This window comes from Kogia breviceps, chromosome 10, assembly GCF_026419965.1.
Source record: "Kogia breviceps isolate mKogBre1 chromosome 10, mKogBre1 haplotype 1, whole genome shotgun sequence".
In the NCBI taxonomy this organism is placed as follows: domain Eukaryota; kingdom Metazoa; phylum Chordata; class Mammalia; order Artiodactyla; family Physeteridae; genus Kogia; species Kogia breviceps.
In genome coordinates this window covers 84,554,131-84,573,685 of record NC_081319.1, presented here as the reverse complement: position 1 = coordinate 84,573,685, position 19,555 = coordinate 84,554,131, and the positions used below count along the sequence as shown (strand labels likewise).

At 51.8% G+C, this 19,555-nt stretch overlaps 1 protein-coding gene and 1 non-coding gene across 4 annotated transcripts; both read left to right on the top strand.

The window, feature by feature from the left end:
• The first annotated feature begins 2,979 nt into the window (after nt 1-2,979).
• On the top strand, nt 2,980-18,656 carry PRRC2A (proline rich coiled-coil 2A). 3 transcript variants are annotated; one of them, XM_059075741.2, is made up of 31 exons: nt 2,980-3,172; nt 4,999-5,173; nt 5,688-5,865; nt 6,229-6,328; nt 6,423-6,495; nt 6,834-6,977; nt 7,125-7,276; nt 7,475-7,554; nt 7,704-7,846; nt 8,543-8,633; nt 8,746-8,962; nt 9,375-9,852; nt 10,401-10,591; nt 10,825-11,119; nt 11,490-11,700; nt 11,898-13,757; nt 14,245-14,516; nt 14,715-14,845; nt 15,087-15,216; nt 15,322-15,407; nt 15,604-15,837; nt 15,981-16,121; nt 16,227-16,298; nt 16,417-16,584; nt 16,779-16,861; nt 17,045-17,255; nt 17,353-17,448; nt 17,588-17,800; nt 17,915-18,009; nt 18,121-18,211; nt 18,331-18,656. In XM_059075741.2, the coding sequence occupies exons 2-31, from the start codon at nt 5,062-5,064 to the stop codon at nt 18,469-18,471; spliced, it is 6,489 nt and encodes a 2,162-aa protein (XP_058931724.1). In that variant the 5' UTR covers nt 2,980-3,172; nt 4,999-5,061; the 3' UTR covers nt 18,472-18,656. The 3 variants fall into 3 exon arrangements, with proteins under 3 accessions (XP_058931724.1, XP_058931725.1, XP_066862589.1); XM_059075742.2 differs by having other exon boundaries at nt 3,010-3,172; nt 10,825-11,104; XM_067006488.1 differs by having other exon boundaries at nt 3,037-3,172; nt 4,999-5,279.
• On the top strand, nt 5,358-5,488 carry LOC131764707 (small nucleolar RNA SNORA38). The gene has a single exon (XR_009337916.1). It is a non-coding gene; the product is annotated as a small nucleolar RNA SNORA38 (small nucleolar RNA).
• Nucleotides 18,657-19,555: the final 899 nt, after the last annotated feature.

Below are 19,555 nucleotides of genomic sequence, written 5' to 3'. Positions count from 1 at the left end.
CTACTAGAACTCACCAATGAATCTAGTAAAGTTGCAGCATACAAAATTAACATATAGAAATCTGTTGCATTTCTACACACTATCAATGAATTATCAGGAAAAAAAATTAAGAAAACAATCCCATTTACAATCACATCAAAAAGAATGAAATACCTAGGAATAAATCTAACTAAGAAATGTAAGACCTGAAACCATAAAATTTCTAAAAGAAAACATATGGAGTATGCTCTCTGACAACAATCTTAGCAATATTTTTTTGAATATGTCTCCTCAGACAAGGGAAACAAAAGCAAAAATCAACAAAGTGGCCTATATCAAACTAAAAAGCTTTTGCATAGCAAAGGAAACTATCAACATAATGAAAAGGCTGCCTACAGAATGGGATAAGATACTTGCAAATAATATATCTCTGATAAGGGGTTAATATCCAAAATATACAAAGAACTCATACAACTCAATTAAAAAAAGATTAAAAAATGGGCAGAGGAGAAAAAAAAGGGGGGACTTCCCTGGTGACGCAGTGGTTAAGAATGTAAAATGGAAAACAATATGGAGATTCCTCAAAAAATTAAAAATAGAACTACTATACGATCCACTAATTCCACTCCTAGGAATTTAACTGAAGAAAATGAAAACATTAATTCAAAAAGATATATGCACCACTATGTTCACTGAAGCATTATTTATAACAGCCAAGGTATGGAAGCAACCTAAGTGCCCATCAACAGGTGAACAGATAAAGAAGATATAATATATATGTACCATGGAATATTACTGAGCCATGAAGAATGAAATATTGCCATTTGTGTCAACATGGTGGACTTAGAGGGTATTATGCTAAGTGAAATAAGTCAGACACAGAAAAATACTGTGTGATTTCATTTATGTGGGATCTATAAAACATAAAAACAAATGTAACATGGCAGAAACAGAGTCATAGATACAGAGGACAAACAAGTAGTTGGTGGGGGAGGAGAGAAATAGGCAAAGGAGATTAAGTGATTAAGTGAAAGAAACTTCCAGTTACAAAATAATTAAGTCACAGATGTGAAATGTACAGTGTGGGGAATATAGTCAATAATTATCTATGATGCCAGGTGATAACTAGACTCATGATGGTGATCATTTTGAAATATCAAATCACTATGTTGTGTACCAAGAACTAACATAGTATTGTAGGCCAACTATACTTCAAAAACAAACAGGGACTTCCCTGGTGGCGCAGTGGTTAAGAATCCGCCTGTCAATGCAGGGGACACCGGTCGAGCAACGGTCCGGGAAGATCCCAAATGCTGCAGAGCAACTAAGCCCATGCGCCACAACTACTGAGCCTGTGCTTTAGAGCCCGTGAGCCACAAGTACTGAGCCTGTGTGCCACAACTACTGAAGCCCCCATGCCTAGATCCCATGATCTGCAACAAGAGAAGCCACCGCAATGAGAAGCCTGTGCACCTCAACGAAGAGGTTGCCGAAACTAGAGAAAGCCCGCGCGCAGCAACAAAGACCCAGCACAGCCAAAAAATAAAGAAATTTACTAAAACAAAACAAAACTTTTAGAGAAAGAGATCAGATTTGTGGTGGGGCCTAAGGGATGGATAAAGGCAGTCAAAAAGTACCAACTTCCGGTTATAAGATAAATAAATACTAGGGATGTAGCGTATAGCATGATAAATATAATTAAAACTGATGAAAGTTGTTAAGAGTAAATTCTCAGTTCTCTTCATAAGGAAAAAAAATATTTTTTCTATTTCTTTAAGTCTGTAACTATATGAGATGATGGATGTCCACTAAACATTGTGGTAATCGTTTCATTATGTTGGTAAGTCAAATCATTATGCTGTATCCCTTAAGTTTATATAGCGCTGTGTGTCAATCATATCTCAATAAAACTGGAACAAAAACCCAACGTATCACTATTGGCTCATCAATTGTAACAAGTGTGCCACACCAACGCACGAAGTTAATAACAGGGAAAACTGAGGCGGGGAAGGAGTATACGAGCATTCTCTGTACTTTCTGCTCAATTATCCCGTAAACTTAAAACCGCTCGAATAAAAATCTATTTTATATATTTTTAATGGTTAAAAAAACATAGCTGTTGAATGATTTGCTGAACGGGTAGTAGGAGCAGAGTAACAGAGTAATAGGAGACAAAGGAGGGAAATGATACTGCATTTCGTAGAATTAAACTCGTTGTGAAGCGAATGCAAACTGCTAATAATATCAGATATACAAATATATTCATGAAAATTGTAATTATAAAATTAAATACCCGTCTTAGTCATTGGTTACCACTATTTTGATGAACAGGTTATTCGTAGCCTATCTTTGTTCAAATGATATGCATACATTATGCAAATAAGTAGAACTACCCACAGAAGGCCTATGTTGTGTGATGTACGCCCCTGGCCCCTTGGATTGGCCCGTCAAGCCACCTTATTTGCATGACGTGATTTCATAAACGAAGGCCCGCCCCCCTGGTGCTTTCACCTCTCGCGAAGAGAAGCGTGAGTTGGGACTCTTCCCTGGTTACGTAAGCTCCGCCCTCCGGCAAAGAAACCCTTCCGGCCCGTCTTCTAGCTCAGTCTACTTCGCCGAAAGCGCCACGGGCCTAGCATCGTTTCCTTCCACTTTCGGCGTCCCTACGTCTCTCCGTTCCCATCTCTCCACAAACGCACGACGCACGCTCCGCCTCTTTCTCCCCCTATTTGTCGTGCAAATTCTGCGCCCCAACCGCCCGGCCGACCGGCGCCGCGTTCCCGCCCCCTCTACACGTCTCAACGGCCGACGCCGGGGGCCTGCCACTTCAGCCAACCGGCGTCCTAGCGCCTGTAAGTCCCTCCTCTTTATGCAAATAGCCTATGTCAGCTTCGCACGCTCCGCTTTTTTTAATAAGGATAGCCCTGGAAGTAAAGAGGGATAGGGTAGAAAGCGCCCCGCCCTTTATGCAAATCAAGGGGCGTGTCTATGCGGAGGGAGGCGGCGGGGGGGGCGCTCCCGGGGGTGGCGGTTGCCCGGATGGGCCGTTAGTCGGGGCCCAGCCGCGGAGTGAGCGAGGGAGACGGGAGGAGCCGAACCCGGCGCCATCCGTCGCCATCCGCCCCCGCCCCACCGCCATCCCACCCCGGGGAGCCCCTAGGCCCCGGTCCCGGACCCCCGCGCACCCGGCCAGGTGAGTCTGGGCGAGCCGAATGCTTACGCTCTTTTCCGGCGCGGGAGCAGCGGTGGCAGCGGCAGCGGCAGCGGTGGCGGGCCGGGGGGAGGAGAAGCTGCCATTAGCCGCCGCCATTTTGTCCTCCTGCTGCCGGGCCCTACCTGCCCCTCCCCCTCCGATACTCCCACCCTGGGACCCGCACTTCCAGCCCTTCTCTGAGGCTATGGCCTGCCCCTACCCATTCACCTTATGGCTTCATGGGGCGACCCCCCACTCCTGGGCTGTAACTCCCCCCTCCACGTTGCGCTCCTGGTCTCTCACCCGTATTTGGGGTCCCCTTCCCTGCCGCCGCTCAAGGGTGGGCCGCGCCTGACTGTCCTCTTCTCCAAGAGTCTCCCTTCCTCCATAGTGGACCCCTCCCATCATCCAGCGCTAAGGTACCCCCTTCTTGACGCCCCACTTCGCGTCGAGTCACTCTCACTCTGGAGCCCTGCCTTTATCCCGCATCTGTGCTTTCTACGTTCCTCAATTTCTTCACTGCTTTTTTCATGTTTCCTTTCTTATCTCCTTTCTATCCCAACCCCGCCCTTTCTCCTGGGTCTCTTGACGTTGCTCCCTTACTTTGGTCTGCATCCTTTTCCTACCATTCCCGCTTACGTATAATATTTCTCACCTGGTTTCATATTAATTATCTTTTATTAGTTTTAGTTTCTTCACTATGATTCTGTCTCCTTTTCCTTCATAAATTTAATTTCAAACACTGGCCTCCTTAAACACCTTAAAAGCAATCCTCATCTAACCTGTCTTAAAGTTCTTGATTTGGGTTATCATCCTGGTCCTGTCTGGATGTCTCATCAACTCCCATCTCTTTCCTTTACACCATTCTCTATAAACGAATGCCTTGTCACCCAGGAGTTGACCGATGTTGGAGAGTTTGGCCGGCTGGGGAGCAAGGGGTATTAGGGAAAGAAATGACTGACGATGGGTGTTTTTACTGGGGGTAGGAAAATGAAGTTGGTTCCGGCCTCGGCCCCATGGTTACATGGTATGCTTGAGGTGGGTCCATAATGCTTTGTTTTTCTCCCATATACATAGGGTAAACTAGAGCCCACCAGTATTTCATCTGCAGACAAAAAATTTTCCAGGAGCTGGGATGGGGGCAAGTGTAGGAAAAAATAGGCTATCCCAAATACTTGGTTCTATAGCTTGGGAGTATGTAGAGCCCCATTTGTTCCCTCAGGAATTCTCTGGCACCAGCCCCCAGTCTGGCTGAGCAAGCTCATAAAATCCTTAAACTCCAGCATACCTTCCTGCAAACCTCCCCAGATGGGAGTGAGGCAGCTGGGAATAGAACCTGGCACACAGGAAGCTGGTATCTAATAAGTAGGGGATTTAAAGCTCTGTTCCTTACATGATGGAGCTGTATACGTCTTTCTGGTTTTCTTTGGAGCTTGGACTTGCCCTTTTTTATTGTAGGTCTCTGAAGTGATTTTGGTGGAGAGAGGTTATTACTTGTGGGCATAATGAAGAGGCTGCTACACTTTATATAGACTGGTGCAAAGGGGAGAGTGTTTGTATTAGGAAGATATCGGATTTTTATTTGGGTTTCCTTAGCAAGAGGTGTCTGGGGGGAAAGAGGGAACGTGGCATTTGGGCTCCGTGGGGAGCTAAGTAGATAATGGTTGCTTAAAGGGACTGGGGTGTTTGAATAGGCTGGAGGAAGAGACACTAGAGGGCCACATATTTGGGCTCCTGATGAGAATAAAAGGGAGCCTACGAGTCTAAGCTTCTGTTGGAGTCTCTAAATGGAGCAGAGACTGAAACACTTGGTATCTGGCCCACAGGCTCCGGCACGTTTTGGGGGAGGTGCCTGCAGGACCCAACGTACTCAATGAGCTTCCAGCGCAATGTCCGATCGCTCGGGGCCGACTGCCAAGGGGAAGGATGGAAAAAAGTATTCCTCGCTCAACCTGTTTGATACATATAAGGGCAAGTCCTTAGAGATCCAGAAACCCGCTGGTGAGGGTCCTGCAATGATCTTCCTAATTATAGGAGGCTGGGCATGAATGGGGCACATATTTCAGAGTTCTTCGAAGGGAAACAACTATGGTACATACATCCAAAGGTTAGAGGAACACTAGAGACTTTCTAATTTTATTATCTTGGGTCCCATGGGGATGTTGCGCTTTAGGTGAACACCAGTACCTCCTACAAAGGCGTGTCTGTGGTTTCCCGTCTTTGGACACGTAAGAATCGGAGGCAAAGAAATGTGGACTTGGAGAAGTCTGGGGCCAGCTTGCTCCCTGCAGGCTCAAGAGCAACCATCCCACATAGAAGTATTGAATATAAAGCATCTCAGCCTTCCTTCCTGATGGAATTTCGGAGGTTCCCTAGGGCAAAGGGAGGGAAGGTTTCTAGGAGAAGTTTGGTTTCTAAGAGAAGATATTGAGGTTGTCTAAATGGGACTTAGGGTAGGATGCTGTCAGATCTCCTATATAAAGTATTTTTCACTCTCTCTCCACCTTTTCTCCAGTTGCCCCTCGCCATGGCCTGCAGAGTCTCGGGAAAGTTGCCATCGCTCGGCGTATGCCACCCCCAGCCAACCTTCCAAGCCTGAAAGCCGAGAACAAAGGCAATGACCCCAACGTCTCACTAGTGCCGAAAGACGGAACAGGATGGGCAAGCAAACAGGAGCAGTCCGACCCCAAGAGGTAGACAGAGACCTGGGGGACTTAGGGTTATGAGTATTTTAACTTTGAACTTCAGGATGAATGGGGGCTTGGTCTAGCATGGCCACATGAGAGTCAGAGACAAACAGGGAAGACCCTGTCCTGCCTATTGTAGGACTCTTGTTAGATGACTAATGAACAGTACCTTTAGCTTTCAGATGTAAAGAAAGCTTGAAGAGTAGAGGACAGCCTATGCAGGGTGACGGGTTTATGGTATTTTGTCCTGATACTTGTTAAAAGTAGGGAGTAGACCTGAGTTCAGTTCCTGTCCTCCACCAGTTTGGAGAAGCAGTGGAGCTGAAGCTGTCTCAGATTCTAACCCTTCTCATCCTACCATCCCCTCAGTTCCGATGCCTCAACCGCTCAGCCGCCGGAATCGCAGCCACTGCCGGCTTCACAGACGCCTGCCTCCAACCAACCGAAACGACCCCCAGCAGCCCCCGAGGTATCTGAAGAACTGGATGTTATTTAAGGGGCAGGGGCAAGAATGGCTTGTAGCTTCTCATCCACGTCACCATTTATTACCTCTGCTTCCCCAGAACACTCCTTCGGTTCCAAGCGGGGTAAAGTCCTGGGCACAAGCCAGTGTCACCCATGGAGCACATGGAGATGGTGAGTGCAGGGCTGTTTGGGGAAGTCTCTTTGAGCACCATAGTAGGCAGGAGTCCTGCACTATACCTCCACTGTACCTCTTCATTCCTCTTTGGCTAAATTTCGGATCCCATATTCAGTTTCATGGGACACAAATGAGCAAGTTTGTCTCAGAATTAACTGAAGGTGAGGAGGATGTCCCAAAACTGACCTTGTTTCTTGGGGAATGAACACGTAATACATAGGGAGTGAGTTTGGAGGCAGAACTGGATCTGCTACTTATCAGACCCTTCCACTTTCGTGGTGCGTCCTCAGTAAGTGTATTTGTGTCTGCTACTTTTGCACCTCAACACCAACAGGTGGAAGGGCATCAAGCCTACTGTCACGATTCTCTCGAGAGGAATTTCCGACCCTGCAGGCGGCTGGCGACCAGGACAAGGCTGCCAAGGAAAGGGAGTCTGCCGAACAGTTGTCTGGGCCCGGACCAAGCCTCCGCCCTCAAAGTGAGTGGCCGCCATTAGTGAGTGAATGAGTGGTTACCTTTTGGCCAGGACATTACCTTATTCCGTCTCAGAGTTAGGTGCTAGCTTATTCATCTTTCTCCCCAGCATTTTCAGCTATGTTCACTTTCTGCCTTTTCCAAAATACAGATTCTACAACTTGGAGGGACGGAGGTGGACGTGGCCCTGATGAGCTGGAGGGCCCGGACTCCAAACTTCATCACGGCCATGATCCCCGGGGTGGGCTGCAGCCTGCAGGCCCACCTCAGTTCCCTCCCTACCGCGGAATGATGCCGCCTTTCGTGAGTTTGGATATCTTGTTTTGGATTGGTTGTGCTGGAAGTTAGAGTGTTAGGAATTAGGGCTTAGTCTTTGGAGGGGACACATGGAAAGCAGGGACCTGTGACATATAGTGAGGGTGGGAGGATAATAATAGGTTTAGGGGGCTGGTAGGCTTTTTGACTGTCCCTCTGAGCAGCTACTATTGGGCCCTTTTGCAGATGTATCCCCCATATCTCCCGTTCCCTCCGCCCTATGGACCCCAGGGGCCTTACCGATACCCCACTCCTGATGGGCCCGGGTGAGTAATCTAGGTCTGGGTTTGTGGTTGGGGACAGGGGAAGCCTATTGGGGAGGAGATGGTTTTCTAGCCAGGAGGCTTAGTCTTGTATGTGATTATACAACATGCCATCTTTTAATCTCTTCTCCCATTTGCTTTTTCATACACAGCCGTTTCCCCCGTGTGGCAGGCCCCCGAGGTTCAGGACCGCCAATGCGCCTCGTAGAACCTGTGGGTCGGCCTTCCATTCTTAAAGAAGATAATCTCAAAGAGTTTGATCAGTTGGACCAGGAGAATGATGATGGTTGGGCAGGTGAGTGGATACTAAGGACCAAGTATTTTTGTTTTGTTTTGGTTTTGGTTTGGGGTTTTTTGTTTTGGTTTTTGGTTTGGTTTGGTTTTTGGCTGCACTGCACAGGTTATGAGATCTTAATTCTCCTACCAGGGATTGAACCCAGGCCCTCGGCAGTGAAAATGTGGAGTCCTAACCACTGGACCGCCAGGGAATTCCCAAGTATTTTAGTTTTAAAAAGCAAAATCTGATGAGGAAAAAACGGGTTATACAGGACTTCTCTGGTAGTTCAGTGGTTAAGACTTCACCTTCTAATGCAGGGGGTGCAGGTTTGATCCCTGGTCAGGGAGCTAAGATCCCATATGCCTCGCGGCCAAAAACCAAAACATAAAACAGAAGCGATATTGTAACAAATTCAATAAAGACTTTAAAAATGGTCCACATCCAAAAAAAAATCTTAAAAAAAAAAAAAAGCAAAAACGGGTTGTGTGGGAGAAAAGCAGACACTGAAAGGTAGGGGAGATATGTGGAGGAAAGCCAAGTCCTGGTAGAGAACTAAGAGGAGTGAGAATGAGAGTTATGGTGGGGATCTGGATGTCAGTGGGAGGAGGGCAGTTGGCATTAGTAGTATATCCTATCACGTAGTTCCTGTGTTCCCGAAAATATGAGATTGGAGAGCAGAATGTTTGGGTTACCACTCTTCACTGTTCTCCTCAGGGGCCCACGAGGAGGTCGACTACACTGAGAAGCTCAAGTTTAGCGATGAGGAAGACGGGCGAGACTCCGATGAGGAGGGAGCTGAGGGCCAGTGAGTTCGGGCCCTCTGGGGAGAGGAGGGGGCTCCATTTCTCTCATGGTAATATACTCTTAAAAGAGTTGGGTTGCAGCTGATTTTAATTCCACTGTTGGTCTGCTCACAGCAAGGAGTCCCAGTCAGCTGCTGGTGAGGAACGGCCCCCTGAAGCAGATGGCAAAAAGGGCAACTCCCCCGGCAGCGAACCACCCCCTCCCAAGACGGCCTGGGCAGAGACCTCTCGGCCTCCAGAGACAGAGCCGGGGCCTCCTGCCCCAAAGCCTCCCCCACCCCCACCTCACCGGGGCCCCACCGGGAACTGGGGCCCCCCTGGGGACTACCCAGTGAGTGTCTACAATGAGGGGTTGAGAGGGTCAGTTGTGGGAGATTAGTTTCAGCTGAGTAATTGAAGCAGTAGTAATAAGAGGAAGCTGGAGGGAGGACCGAAAATGGGCTGCAGGAAATGTAGAGCTGTGGAGCATCTCTGGAAAGGTTTGGAACATCGTTGGTGTTAGGCGAGTCTGGGTGAAAAGAGAAACTGGGATGCCAGTTAGGAAAAACAAGGAGACCTGGGTGTTTGGGTCTCTGAAAGAGGAAATGACTAGGATGATGAGTTTGTCCCTACCCTGAGAGGCCATCAAACCCAAGGCCTGGTCTTTGCACCTGCAGCTAGAGACAGTTGATCAGTCTGTGAAAGAGATCATAAGAAACATAATGACTGATACCTCTGGCCCTGCTGGGTCTGCCCACTGACAGGATCGCGGGGGCCCTCCCTGCAAGCCCCCAGCACCCGAAGATGAGGATGAGGCTTGGCGGCAGCGACGAAAGCAGTCTTCGTCTGAAATCTCCCTGGCTGTGGAGCGAGCCCGGCGACGGCGAGAGGAGGAGGAACGGCGCATGCAGGAGGAGCGCAGGGCAGCCTGTGCCGAGAAACTCAAGCGACTCGATGAGAAGTTTGGGGCACCTGACAAGCGGCTCAAATCGGAACCTGCTGTACCTCCTGCTGCCCCTCCTGCCCCCGCTCCACCACCTGCGGCCCCCAAAGAACTCCCTGCACCTCCAGCTCCTCCTCCACCAGCACCAGTCCCAACACCTGAAAAAGAACCGGAAGAGCCGGCACAGGCCCCTCCTGCCCAGTCCACCCCCACTCCAGGTGTGGCTCCGGCTCCCACCGTGGTGAGTGGTGGTGGCAGCACCAGTAGCGCCAGCAGTGGCAGCTTCGAAGCCAGCCCAGGTATGGAGATGGTGATGGGTACTACCAGGTGCCAGGTCTCTTATCTGCTTGGGGTTGAGGGTGCAGGTGGTAAGGATGTGAGTAAAGGAAATAGAAGTTGTTTGGTTTATTGGACTGTCAGCGGTAGGGGCGAAAAGGGTCTTTTTGCTTGTGTGGACGTCCGAGGGGGAAAGGTTTTGTTACTTGAATTCCTGAATAAGTAGTGACCTAAAACCACTTCCCGTAGTCCTGGAGTGGAGCAAGGCTGAAGAAGGTGTCTGTTACTTGTGATGATCTCATGGGAAGTGAGTGCCACCACCGTTGGCTTTTGAGAGACCGTGAAGTGTTTTCATGGGTTTTAAGTGGGATGGTCTTAACCTTTAGTGGGGTAGTGGGTTTTAAATGGGATGGTCTTAACCTTTAGTGGGAGAGCTAGAGGTGAGAGCTGAAATTATGGGGGTGTTCATGGAACCTTTAGTGGGGGAGCTAGAGGTGAGAGCTGAAATTATGAGGGTGTTCATGGAATATCTGTTGGGGGACTAGACATGAGTGTCTTTTCTTTAATGCAGTGGAACCCCAACTGCCCTCAAAAGAGGGTCCTGAACCACCAGAAGAGGTTCCTTCTCCTGCCACGCCCCCAGCCCCAAAGGTGGAGCCCAAGGGTGATGGGGTTGGTCCTACCCGGCAGCCTCCCAGCCAAGGCTTGGGCTACCCCAAGTATCAGAAATCATTGCCTCCTCGTTTCCAGCGGCAGCAGCAGGTGAAACTAAGTTACTTCCCCTCTTAAGGGCTGCTTTTCTTGGTTTCAACGTTTATCCTGTCCATGAGTTACTTTCTGGGTCCCTCTACCAGTTCTCTTTTCTTTGTGTCACCCTAGTTTCCATTTAGTCTAGGTATTTGTAGCACTTGTGGGTCTTTGTTTTTTGTTTTGTTAGTTCGTTTTTTTGTTTGGGGCCTTTGATGCCTCTCTCATCCCCTTTTGTCCTTCCCCAGGAGCAGCTCTTGAAGCAGCAACAGCAGCAGTGGCAGCAACATCAACAGGGCTCCGCCCCACCTGCTCCAGTGCCCCCATCACCACCACAGCCTGTGACCATGGGGGCTGTGCCAGCTCCACAGGCTCCGCCACCACCCCCCAAGGCCCTGTACCCAGGTGCTCTGGGCCGGCCCCCACCTATGCCCCCTATGAACTTTGATCCCCGCTGGATGATGATTCCTCCTTATGTGGACCCCCGGCTCCTTCAAGGCCGGCCCCCTCTGGACTTCTATCCTCCTGGTGTGCATCCTTCTGGTAAGGGGCCATAGAAGAGGGAGGGGGTGGTGAACCCCTTAGTCCTGGGAAGTGGGTATCAGCATCCTGCCATAGGGATGAAGGGCCACCAATTAAGAGGGGAGCCTAGCACTGCTGAGATACCTCTTTGTTGTAAAAATGAAAGTTGTCCTTCTTTAACTGGAATTTACCTGGGTTGGGGGATTTATTGGATTCATCTGTAGGGAAGCTTAGTGGATAACTGTTTGAGGAGCGTGGGCAAGGCCCAGGAGATGGAGGTGCCGACATTGACTGGGCTGACACAGAGGATTAACTGGGGAGATGCTTTTTGGGCTGGAGGGCTTGTAACATAAAAAAGGGTGGTTTTTCTCATACTGTTTTGTTTCCTCAGGCCTAGTTCCCCGGGAGCGCTCAGACAGTGGAGGCTCAAGCTCAGAGCCATTTGAGCGCCATGCACCCCCCCTCTTACGGGATCGCGGCACCCCACCAGTGGATCCAAAGTTGGCCTGGGTAGGAGATGTCTTCACCACCACACCTGCTGACCCCCGCCCACTTACCTCACCACTGCGCCAGGCTGCTGACGAGGATGAGAAGGGGATGAGGTGAGTCTGAGAAATGGGTGGGTTTCCAGTGAATATATCTAGGCTAGGAGAAAAGGTACTTTGGGTTATCGGTGAAGTGATAGGGGTAAACGTGAAAGGAGTGTCTGGGTCATAATAAAGTTTTCTCTTTCCCCATCTAGTTCGTTTTTCTCGTCTTAAGATACTTAATTTCCATTCTTTTCTGTCTCTCTCTTCAGGAGCGAGACCCCTCCAGTACCTCCTCCACCACCCTATCTGGCCAGTTATCCAGGCTTTCCTGAGAATGGAGCCCCTGGGCCCCCAATCCCTCGCTTCCCTCTGGAGGAGCCAGCTCCCCCAGGGCCCCGTCCACTCCCCTGGCCCCCAGGCAATGATGAGGCAGCCAAGATACAAGCTCCACCACCCAAAAAGGAAACCCCCAAGGAGGAGACTCCACAGCTGACCGGGCCAGAAGCAGGTCGAAAGCCTGCCCGTGGAATCGGAGGCCAAGGCCCCCCGCCACCTCGCAGAGAGAGCCGCACTGAGACCCGCTGGGGCCCTCGTCCAGGCAGCAGTCGTCGTGGAATCCCTCCAGAGGAGCCAGGAGCCCCTCCCCGCCGCGCTGGGCCTATCAAGAAACCCCCACCACCTGCAAAAGTCGAAGATCTGCCCCCCAAGCTCCTCGAACAGGGGGATGAAACCCCCAAGGTTCCAAAGCCAGACCCGTTGAAGACGGCAAAGGGGAAGATAGGTGGCCCCAAGGAGACCCCACCCAGTGGGACTCTTTCCCCTGCCCCAAGGCTTCGGAGGGACTATTCCTATGAGAGAGTGGGTCCTACCTCTTGCCGGGGTCGGGGCCGAGGGGAGTATTTTGCCAGAGGGAGGGGTTTTCGGGGCACCTATGGGGGACGGGGGCGGGGAGCCCGAAGCCGAGAGTTTCGTAGTTACCGGGAATTTCGAGGAGATGATGGGCGTGGAGGTGGGGCAGGGGGACCAAACCATCCTCCTGCTCCCCGAGGCCGCACTGCCAGCGAGACACGGAGTGAGGGCTCAGAGTATGAAGAGATCCCCAAGCGACGTCGGCAGCGGGGTTCAGAGACAGGCAGCGAAACCCATGAGAGTGATCTGGCTCCCTCAGACAAGGAAGCCCCTACACCCAAGGAAGGAGTACTTACGCAGGTCCCTCTTGCTCCCCCATCATCAGGTGCACCCCCTTCACCAGCCCCAGCCCGCTTTTCCACTGCCCGAGGTGGACGAGTCTTCACTCCCAGAGGGGTGCCATCACGCCGGGGTCGAGGGGGAGGGCGGCCCCCTCCCCCCATTTGCCCAGGCTGGAGCCCCCCAACCAAGTCTCTGGCTCCAAAGAAGCCTCCAACAGGTCCTTTGCCTCCAAGTAAGGAGCCTTTGAAAGAGAAGCTAATCCCAGGGCCCCTGTCCCCCATGACCCGAGGAGGCAGCAGTGGAGGCAACGTAGGCATGGGTGTGGAAGACGGAGAGCGGCCCAGAAGGAGGCGACATGGGAGGGCCCAGCAGCAGGACAAACCGCCTCGTTTCCGGAGACTGAAACAGGAACGGGAGAACGCTGCCAGGGGGGCCGAGGGCAAGTCCTCTTCCCTTGCCCTTCCAGTCTCCACTCCTGGACCGGAGGAGGCCCTCACAACAGTAGCAGTGCCCCCACCACCTCGCCGGGCAGCTGCTAAGTCTCCCGATCTGTCAAACCAGAACTCAGACCAAGCCAATGAGGAATGGGAGACTGCCTCAGAGAGCAGTGACTTTGCCAGTGAGCGCCGGGGGGACAAGGAGGCTCCGCCAGCAGCACTGCTAACCCCCAAAGCTGTGGGGACTCCCGGGGGTGGTGGAGCTGGACCAGGCATTTCAGCCATGTCCCGTGGAGAGCTGAGCCAGAGAGCCAAAGATTTGAGCAAGCGGAGCTTCTCGAGTCAGCGGCCAGGCATGGAAAGGCAGAACCGGCGCCCAGGCCCAAGCAGCAAGTCTGGCAGTGGTGGTGGCAGCAGTGGAGGAGGTGGCGGGGGTCCTGGAGGGAGGACTGGCCCAGGGCGAGGGGACAAGAGGAGCTGGCCCTCTCCCAAGAACCGAAGGTGGGTACAGGCAGGTGATTAAGTTTATTCTTAGGGTTAAAAAATTGGGGGTGGGGAGAAAACCGGGGGGGAAAGTGTGGTTGGGTGCTGTGGAGTGTGAGATCCGAGGGCGCAGGGTAAGCTCTTAGGTGCACTAGGTTATCCATGTCTAGGTAAAGTAGCTGGAAAGCTGTTGACAGCACTGGGAACACCCATGTTCCTTGCTTTCCCCTCGATAGACCTTTACGAGAATTCCTTGGAAGTGCTCAGAAATGGGGAATTTCTTGGCCCTCCAGTGGTTAGGACTCTGAGCTTTCACTGCCGGAGCCTGGGTTCAATCCCTGGCTGGGGAGCCGAGAATCCCACAAGGCACACGGTGTGGGGCGGGGGAAACGCCTCGATTTTAGGGCAGAGGACCGGTTGAAGGTGGAGAGGTAGAGGAGATTTGACTTGTAGGGAAGATGTAACAATTCTGTGCGTACTGGAACGGATGCTCTGTTTTCTTTAGCCGTCCTCCAGAGGAGCGTCCCCCAGGGCTCCCTCTGCCTCCCCCACCCCCCAGCAGTTCTGCTGTCTTCCGCCTGGACCAAGTTATCCACAGCAACCCTGCTGGCATCCAACAGGCTCTGGCCCAGCTCAGCAGCCGCCAAGGAAGTGCAGCTGCACCAGGGAGCCACCCAAGGCCCAAGCCTGGGCCTCCCCAAACCCCCCAAGGCCCCTCCCCTCGGCCCCCAACCCGGTATGACCCTCAGAGGGCCAACAACAATGACATCAATTCAGGTAAGCTGGAGGGGCTGAGGGTGCAAATGTTTCCATCCCCAGAGATGGCCAGGTGCTGAAGGGGGAAGAATCTGGCCTGGGAGCCTTGATGCTGGGGGTCTGCACTGAGGGTGGAAGGGTTGGGAGGTGAAGTATAGAGGGAAAAGCTCGGTTCAGTGATAGAGCAAGACATGCTGACAGATTTCCCTTTTTCCCCAGACCCCCACTTGGAGGAGCCAGGGCCGATGGTCAGGGGGGTGGGCGGGACTCCCCGGGACTCTGCCGGGGTTAATCCCTTCCCCCCCAAACGGCGAGAGCGGCCTCCCAGAAAACCGGAGCTGCTGCAGGAGGTGAGGGATGGGGCTTGAGGTGATCTTTCACTGCTCTCACTTTCAAAAGTTTTCACTTACGTTTTCTTGACTCTTTTTCCTATTTCTGTCATTGTGTTTTTACCCCAAATTGTCATTGTTAGTCGCTGTTTATCTCCCCCATCTCCCTTTTTCCCTACAAGTGGGGCACCCTGTCCCGGGTGCTTGCATTCCTCAGTTCCCACTTCATTCATGTTTTGCTTCTGGCCTCTCTCACGTTTAGGAATCTTTGCCACCTTCTCATAACTCTGGATTCTTGGGCCCCAAACCCGAGGGCTCAGGCCCTCAGGGAGAGTCCAGAGATGCAGGAACAGAGGCCCTAACCCCTCACCTCTGGAATCATATACATACTGGTGAGTTGAGCTGAGCAGGGGAAGGACTGTGTTAGAGGGCTTAGAAAGCGAGGCATGCCGCAGAGCCATCTTCTCTCATTCCTGTTGTGTTGGTGCTCCTCCCAGCCACTAGCCGGAAGAGTTACCAGCCTGGCTCCATGGAGCCTTGGATGGAACCCCTGAGTCCTTTTGAGGATGTGGCTGGCACGGAGGTAAGTGAGGGTGGGAAGGAGTATCTGAGCTGGGGTTTTACTGAGCCCTGGTCATACTTCCCCACCTGTTCTGGGATGAGTGTGGGGCTGTTGCATCACGTAGCTGCCTACTTTCTGTAATTTGTCTATGTGTGTACCACAGTCAGGTATTGGGGTGCTTTCTACTCTGACCTAACTCCTTCTCCACTCCTCTCAGATGAGTCAGTCTGACAGTGGGGTGGACCTGAGTGGGGATTCTCAGGTGTCATCAGGTCCCTGCAGCCAGCGAAGTTCCCCTGATGGAGGACTCAAGGGGGCAGCAGAGGGGCCCCCCAAGCGGTCTGGAGGCCCCTCCCCCCTGAATGCTGTTCCTGGTGAGGGTCCACCTGGCTCTGAACCCTCTGAACCTCCTAGGAGACGGCCACCTGCCCCCCACGATGGGGACAGAAAGGTAAACGACCAAGAAAGGATAAGAATGTTTCTGGGACTTAGACTTTGGTTTTACCTTTGTCTCCCCTTTTCTCTGCCTGTGTGTGCTGATTGGGGCTTCCTTTCCCTTCACACAACCCTACTTCACTGTGTTGCCCTACCCAGGAGCTGCCCCGGGAGCAGCCTCTGCCCCCTGGGCCCATTGGCACAGAACGATTGCAGCGTACAGATCGAGGCCCAGAGCCTGGCTCCCTCCGGCCATCCCATAGACCTGGTCCTCCGGTCCAGTTTGGTACCAATGACAAGGTCTGTGTAGGCTAGATCTGTGTGTCTTGGGTTAGGTGGACTAGAAGTGGGATGTGGAGGACACATGTCAATCATGGGACAATCTCTCCTGCCTCATGATCACAGGATTCGGACTTGTGCCTAGTGGTGGGAGACAGTTTAAAAGCAGAGAAGGAGCTAACGGTATCAGTCACTGAGGTAAGTGGGAGAGTAAGGTCTTGGGGAAAGACCTTAGACTTCTGGAGAAGGTGTCTGGGAGTGACTTGGGCATCCAGGTTGCCCAGATAGCCTCCTTGACAAGGCTTCTCCTTCCCAGGCCATTCCGATAGCGCGAGACTGGGAGCTGCTCCCCAGTGCTTCTGCCTCAGCTGAGCCACAATCCAAGAACCTGGGTTCTGGGCACTGTGGCCCAGAGACCAGCTCCTCAGGCCAACGCTTGTACCCTGAGGTCTTCTATGGCAGCCCTGGGCCTCCCAGTTCTCAGGTAGGTCCTCCCTCCTATCCCAAGACCCCTTTCTGCTTGTAGTCTCCTAATATCAAACCTTTCCAATTTGTAGTTTTTAACACTTTTTTTTTGTCATTTCATTTTTCTCCCTGCTTTTGCTGTAGTGGGTGGGGTGGGTGAGCTTTTCTTGACCAGGAAAACGAGCTATTTATTCCATACTTGATCTCCTGCAGGTTTCAGGGGGAGCCATAGACTCTCAGCTACAACCCAACAATGGAGGTTTCCGCCCTGGGACACCCTCATTGCACCCTTACAGGTAAGACTAGATCTCTGTGGATCTCAGAAGGAAATGGAACTGTGTTTCAGGGGAAGAGGGAAGGGGAATACATTTCTAGGGTACCCGGTGGCTAGTGGACTTAACAGTACTGCTCAGACTAAAGGAGTAAATGACTCTGGCTTCCTGATGTCTTTCCTCCCCCTTGCCCCAATTTCTTTTCAGATCACAGCCCCTGTACCTCCCCCCAGGCCCAGTCCCACCCTCAGCACTGCTCTCTGGGGTAGCTGTCAAGGGCCAGTTTCTGGATTTCTCCGCACTGCAAGCAACAGAGCTGGGGAAGTTGCCAGCTGGAGGAGTTCTCTATCCTCCACCTTCCTTCCTGTACTCTCCAGCTTTCTGCCCTAGCCCTTTGCCAGACCCACCCTTGCTTCAGGTAAGAAGAGGTGGGGGTGTGCTGGGTTTAGGGAGTTAGGGGTGGGGTGAAGAATGCTTTGGGGGGAGTTGGCTTATTCCTCCCTGTTCCCCAACAGGTGCGACAGGATCTGCCATCCCCTTCAGATTTTTATTCTCCTCTGCAACCTGGTGGCCAAAGTGGCTTCCTCCCCTCAGGGGCCCCTGCCCAGCAGGTACGGTTTATCTTCCCAGTTCCCCTTTGTTTTGTTCTCCTCCAACTTCTAGCTGCCTTTGTTACCTGTTTGGACTCTCTCCCTGGTTTTCTGACATTCCTCCCTGCCCCAACACACACTCCCATGTTTCTCGTTACAGATGCTTCTACCCATGGTGGACTCTCAGCTGCCTGTGGTGAACTTCGGCTCTCTGCCACCAGCGCCGCCTCCTGCCCCACCCCCCCTTTCTCTGTTATCTGTGGGCCCTGCTCTGCAGCCCCCGAGCCTGGCTGTGCGGCCCCCACCTGCTCCTGCTACTCGGGTGCTGCCTTCACCTGCCAGGCCCTTCGGCCCTAGCTTGGGGCGAGCAGAGGTAAGGTACAGGAACTGAAGTGCTAGGGAACCCCAAGAGTTAGGGGTAAGGATGTAGCATCTCGAGATAAAAGGGTTGAGAGGCAGGATGCTCATGAATTTTTTTGTCCTTCAGCTGCACCCAGTAGAACTAAAGCCGTTCCACGATTATCGAAAACTGAACAGCAACCTTGGGGGACCTGGGTCATCACGTACTCCTCCAGCTGGAAGGCAAGAGAAGGGAATGGGGATGCAGACTGCCTATCTATCCCCAAGGACTTACTTTCTTTGGGGGCCAGGGGCAGGGTCTGAAGGTTGCCTCAAATGCCATTCCTCCTTCAGGTCTTTCTCTGGCCTCAACTCCCGTCTCAAGGCCCCACCTTCCACCTACAGCGGAGTCTTCCGCACCCAGCGCATCGACCTCTACCAGCAGGTGAAGGAGAAACCCCTGTGGTCTCAAGTCGTAATTTAAAAGTCACCACCTGAGTTCCTGTCCTTTCATCCGTGACCTCCCTGTTTGACTTAACTCTCCCACATGTACCCATCCCCCAGGCCTCCCCACCAGATGCCCTGCGCTGGACGCCGAAGCCTTGGGAGCGGACAGGGCCACCTTCTCGAGAAGGGCCGTCCCGAAGGGCAGAGGAGCCTGGGTCCCGAGGGGACAAGGAGCCTGGATTGCCTCCACCCCGCTGAGGGGAGTGCCCTTTGCCCCCCACCCCCCCGGGGCTTGTATATAGATTATAAATATATAAGGGGGAAAGGGGTGGGTGGGGAGGGGTTGCAGGGCTTGGGGCCTCGCTTCCCTCCTCCCCCCTCCCCTGGTCCCCTATCCCTGGGGCCGTTTGTTAAAAAAGAATAATAAAAGGATTAAAAAAATACTTCCAAAATGATTTTGGGGATGGGTCAGTTTGCAGTCTCCTGTGTCATAGTTCAGTGCCAAGTGATGTCAGGGAACTATTTGCCATTTACCTCAGTGATGTAACAGAACTACCTCAGAACGAACTTTTGTTGTATCTTTAAGTTCTGTGGGCCAGGAATTAGAGCTAGGCTCCCCTGGGCAAATCTTGTGCCAGTGAGTGAGATTGGTTGATAACCAGTCAGTCAGCACCTGACAGCTCCTTGGTCCCATAGGGCTTTTGCTCACATGTCTGGGGCCATGGTGGGACATCTGGAAGGCAGAACTCCATTGGGTTGTCAACCACTGTCTCTGCATGGCTTCTCTGGCAAGATACCCTGAGTCATAAGGCCTTTTAATGTCCCTGAGTCAGTGTTCCAAGAGGTCTGGGCAGAAGCTGCAAAGCTTACAATCTCTGGCCTTAGGTTTCTGCCACATTCTATTTGCCCAGCACGAATTAGCTAAAAAGGGGAAGGGACAGCAGAGAATTTGCAGCCACATGTCCCTTTGGTCCTGTCTACAAAGAAAGGAAGTGCTTTTATAGCTGTCACATGTGTTCAAACACAGGGCTTGAACTTGGGCTCCTTGAACTGGGTAGACCAGTTCCAGCACAGTCAAACTTGGTTGGGTTACACTGGTACTACTGCATGCTAGTCAAGACTACAGGTCTGCAGCTGCTTGGCAATTAGATGGTTTGAGAGCCCTATCCTAGCATGTACTAGGATATAGGTTTCTTTCAACCATGTAGGTTTCTTTCATCTCATTTACAGAGTTTTCCTTGAAAATGGCTGACCTCAAAACAGGCTTGTACACTTGTGCTGCACAAACAGTAAAACGTCATACTGCACATCTGCTCATGGTGAAATGTTAAAAGCTGTCTAG

Bases quoted from the DNA above. Each gene is read 5' to 3' on its own strand.
- PRRC2A (XM_059075741.2), top strand. From the start codon at position 5,062: ATGTCCGATCGCTCGGGGCCGACTGCCAAGGGGAAGGATGGAAAAAAG. The intron at 14,846-15,086 runs GTGAGGGATGGG...TCTCACGTTTAG, and splicing joins AACCGGAGCTGCTGCAGGAG to GAATCTTTGCCACCTTCTCA. The intron at 18,010-18,120 runs GCAAGAGAAGGG...TTCCTCCTTCAG, and splicing joins CGTACTCCTCCAGCTGGAAG to GTCTTTCTCTGGCCTCAACT.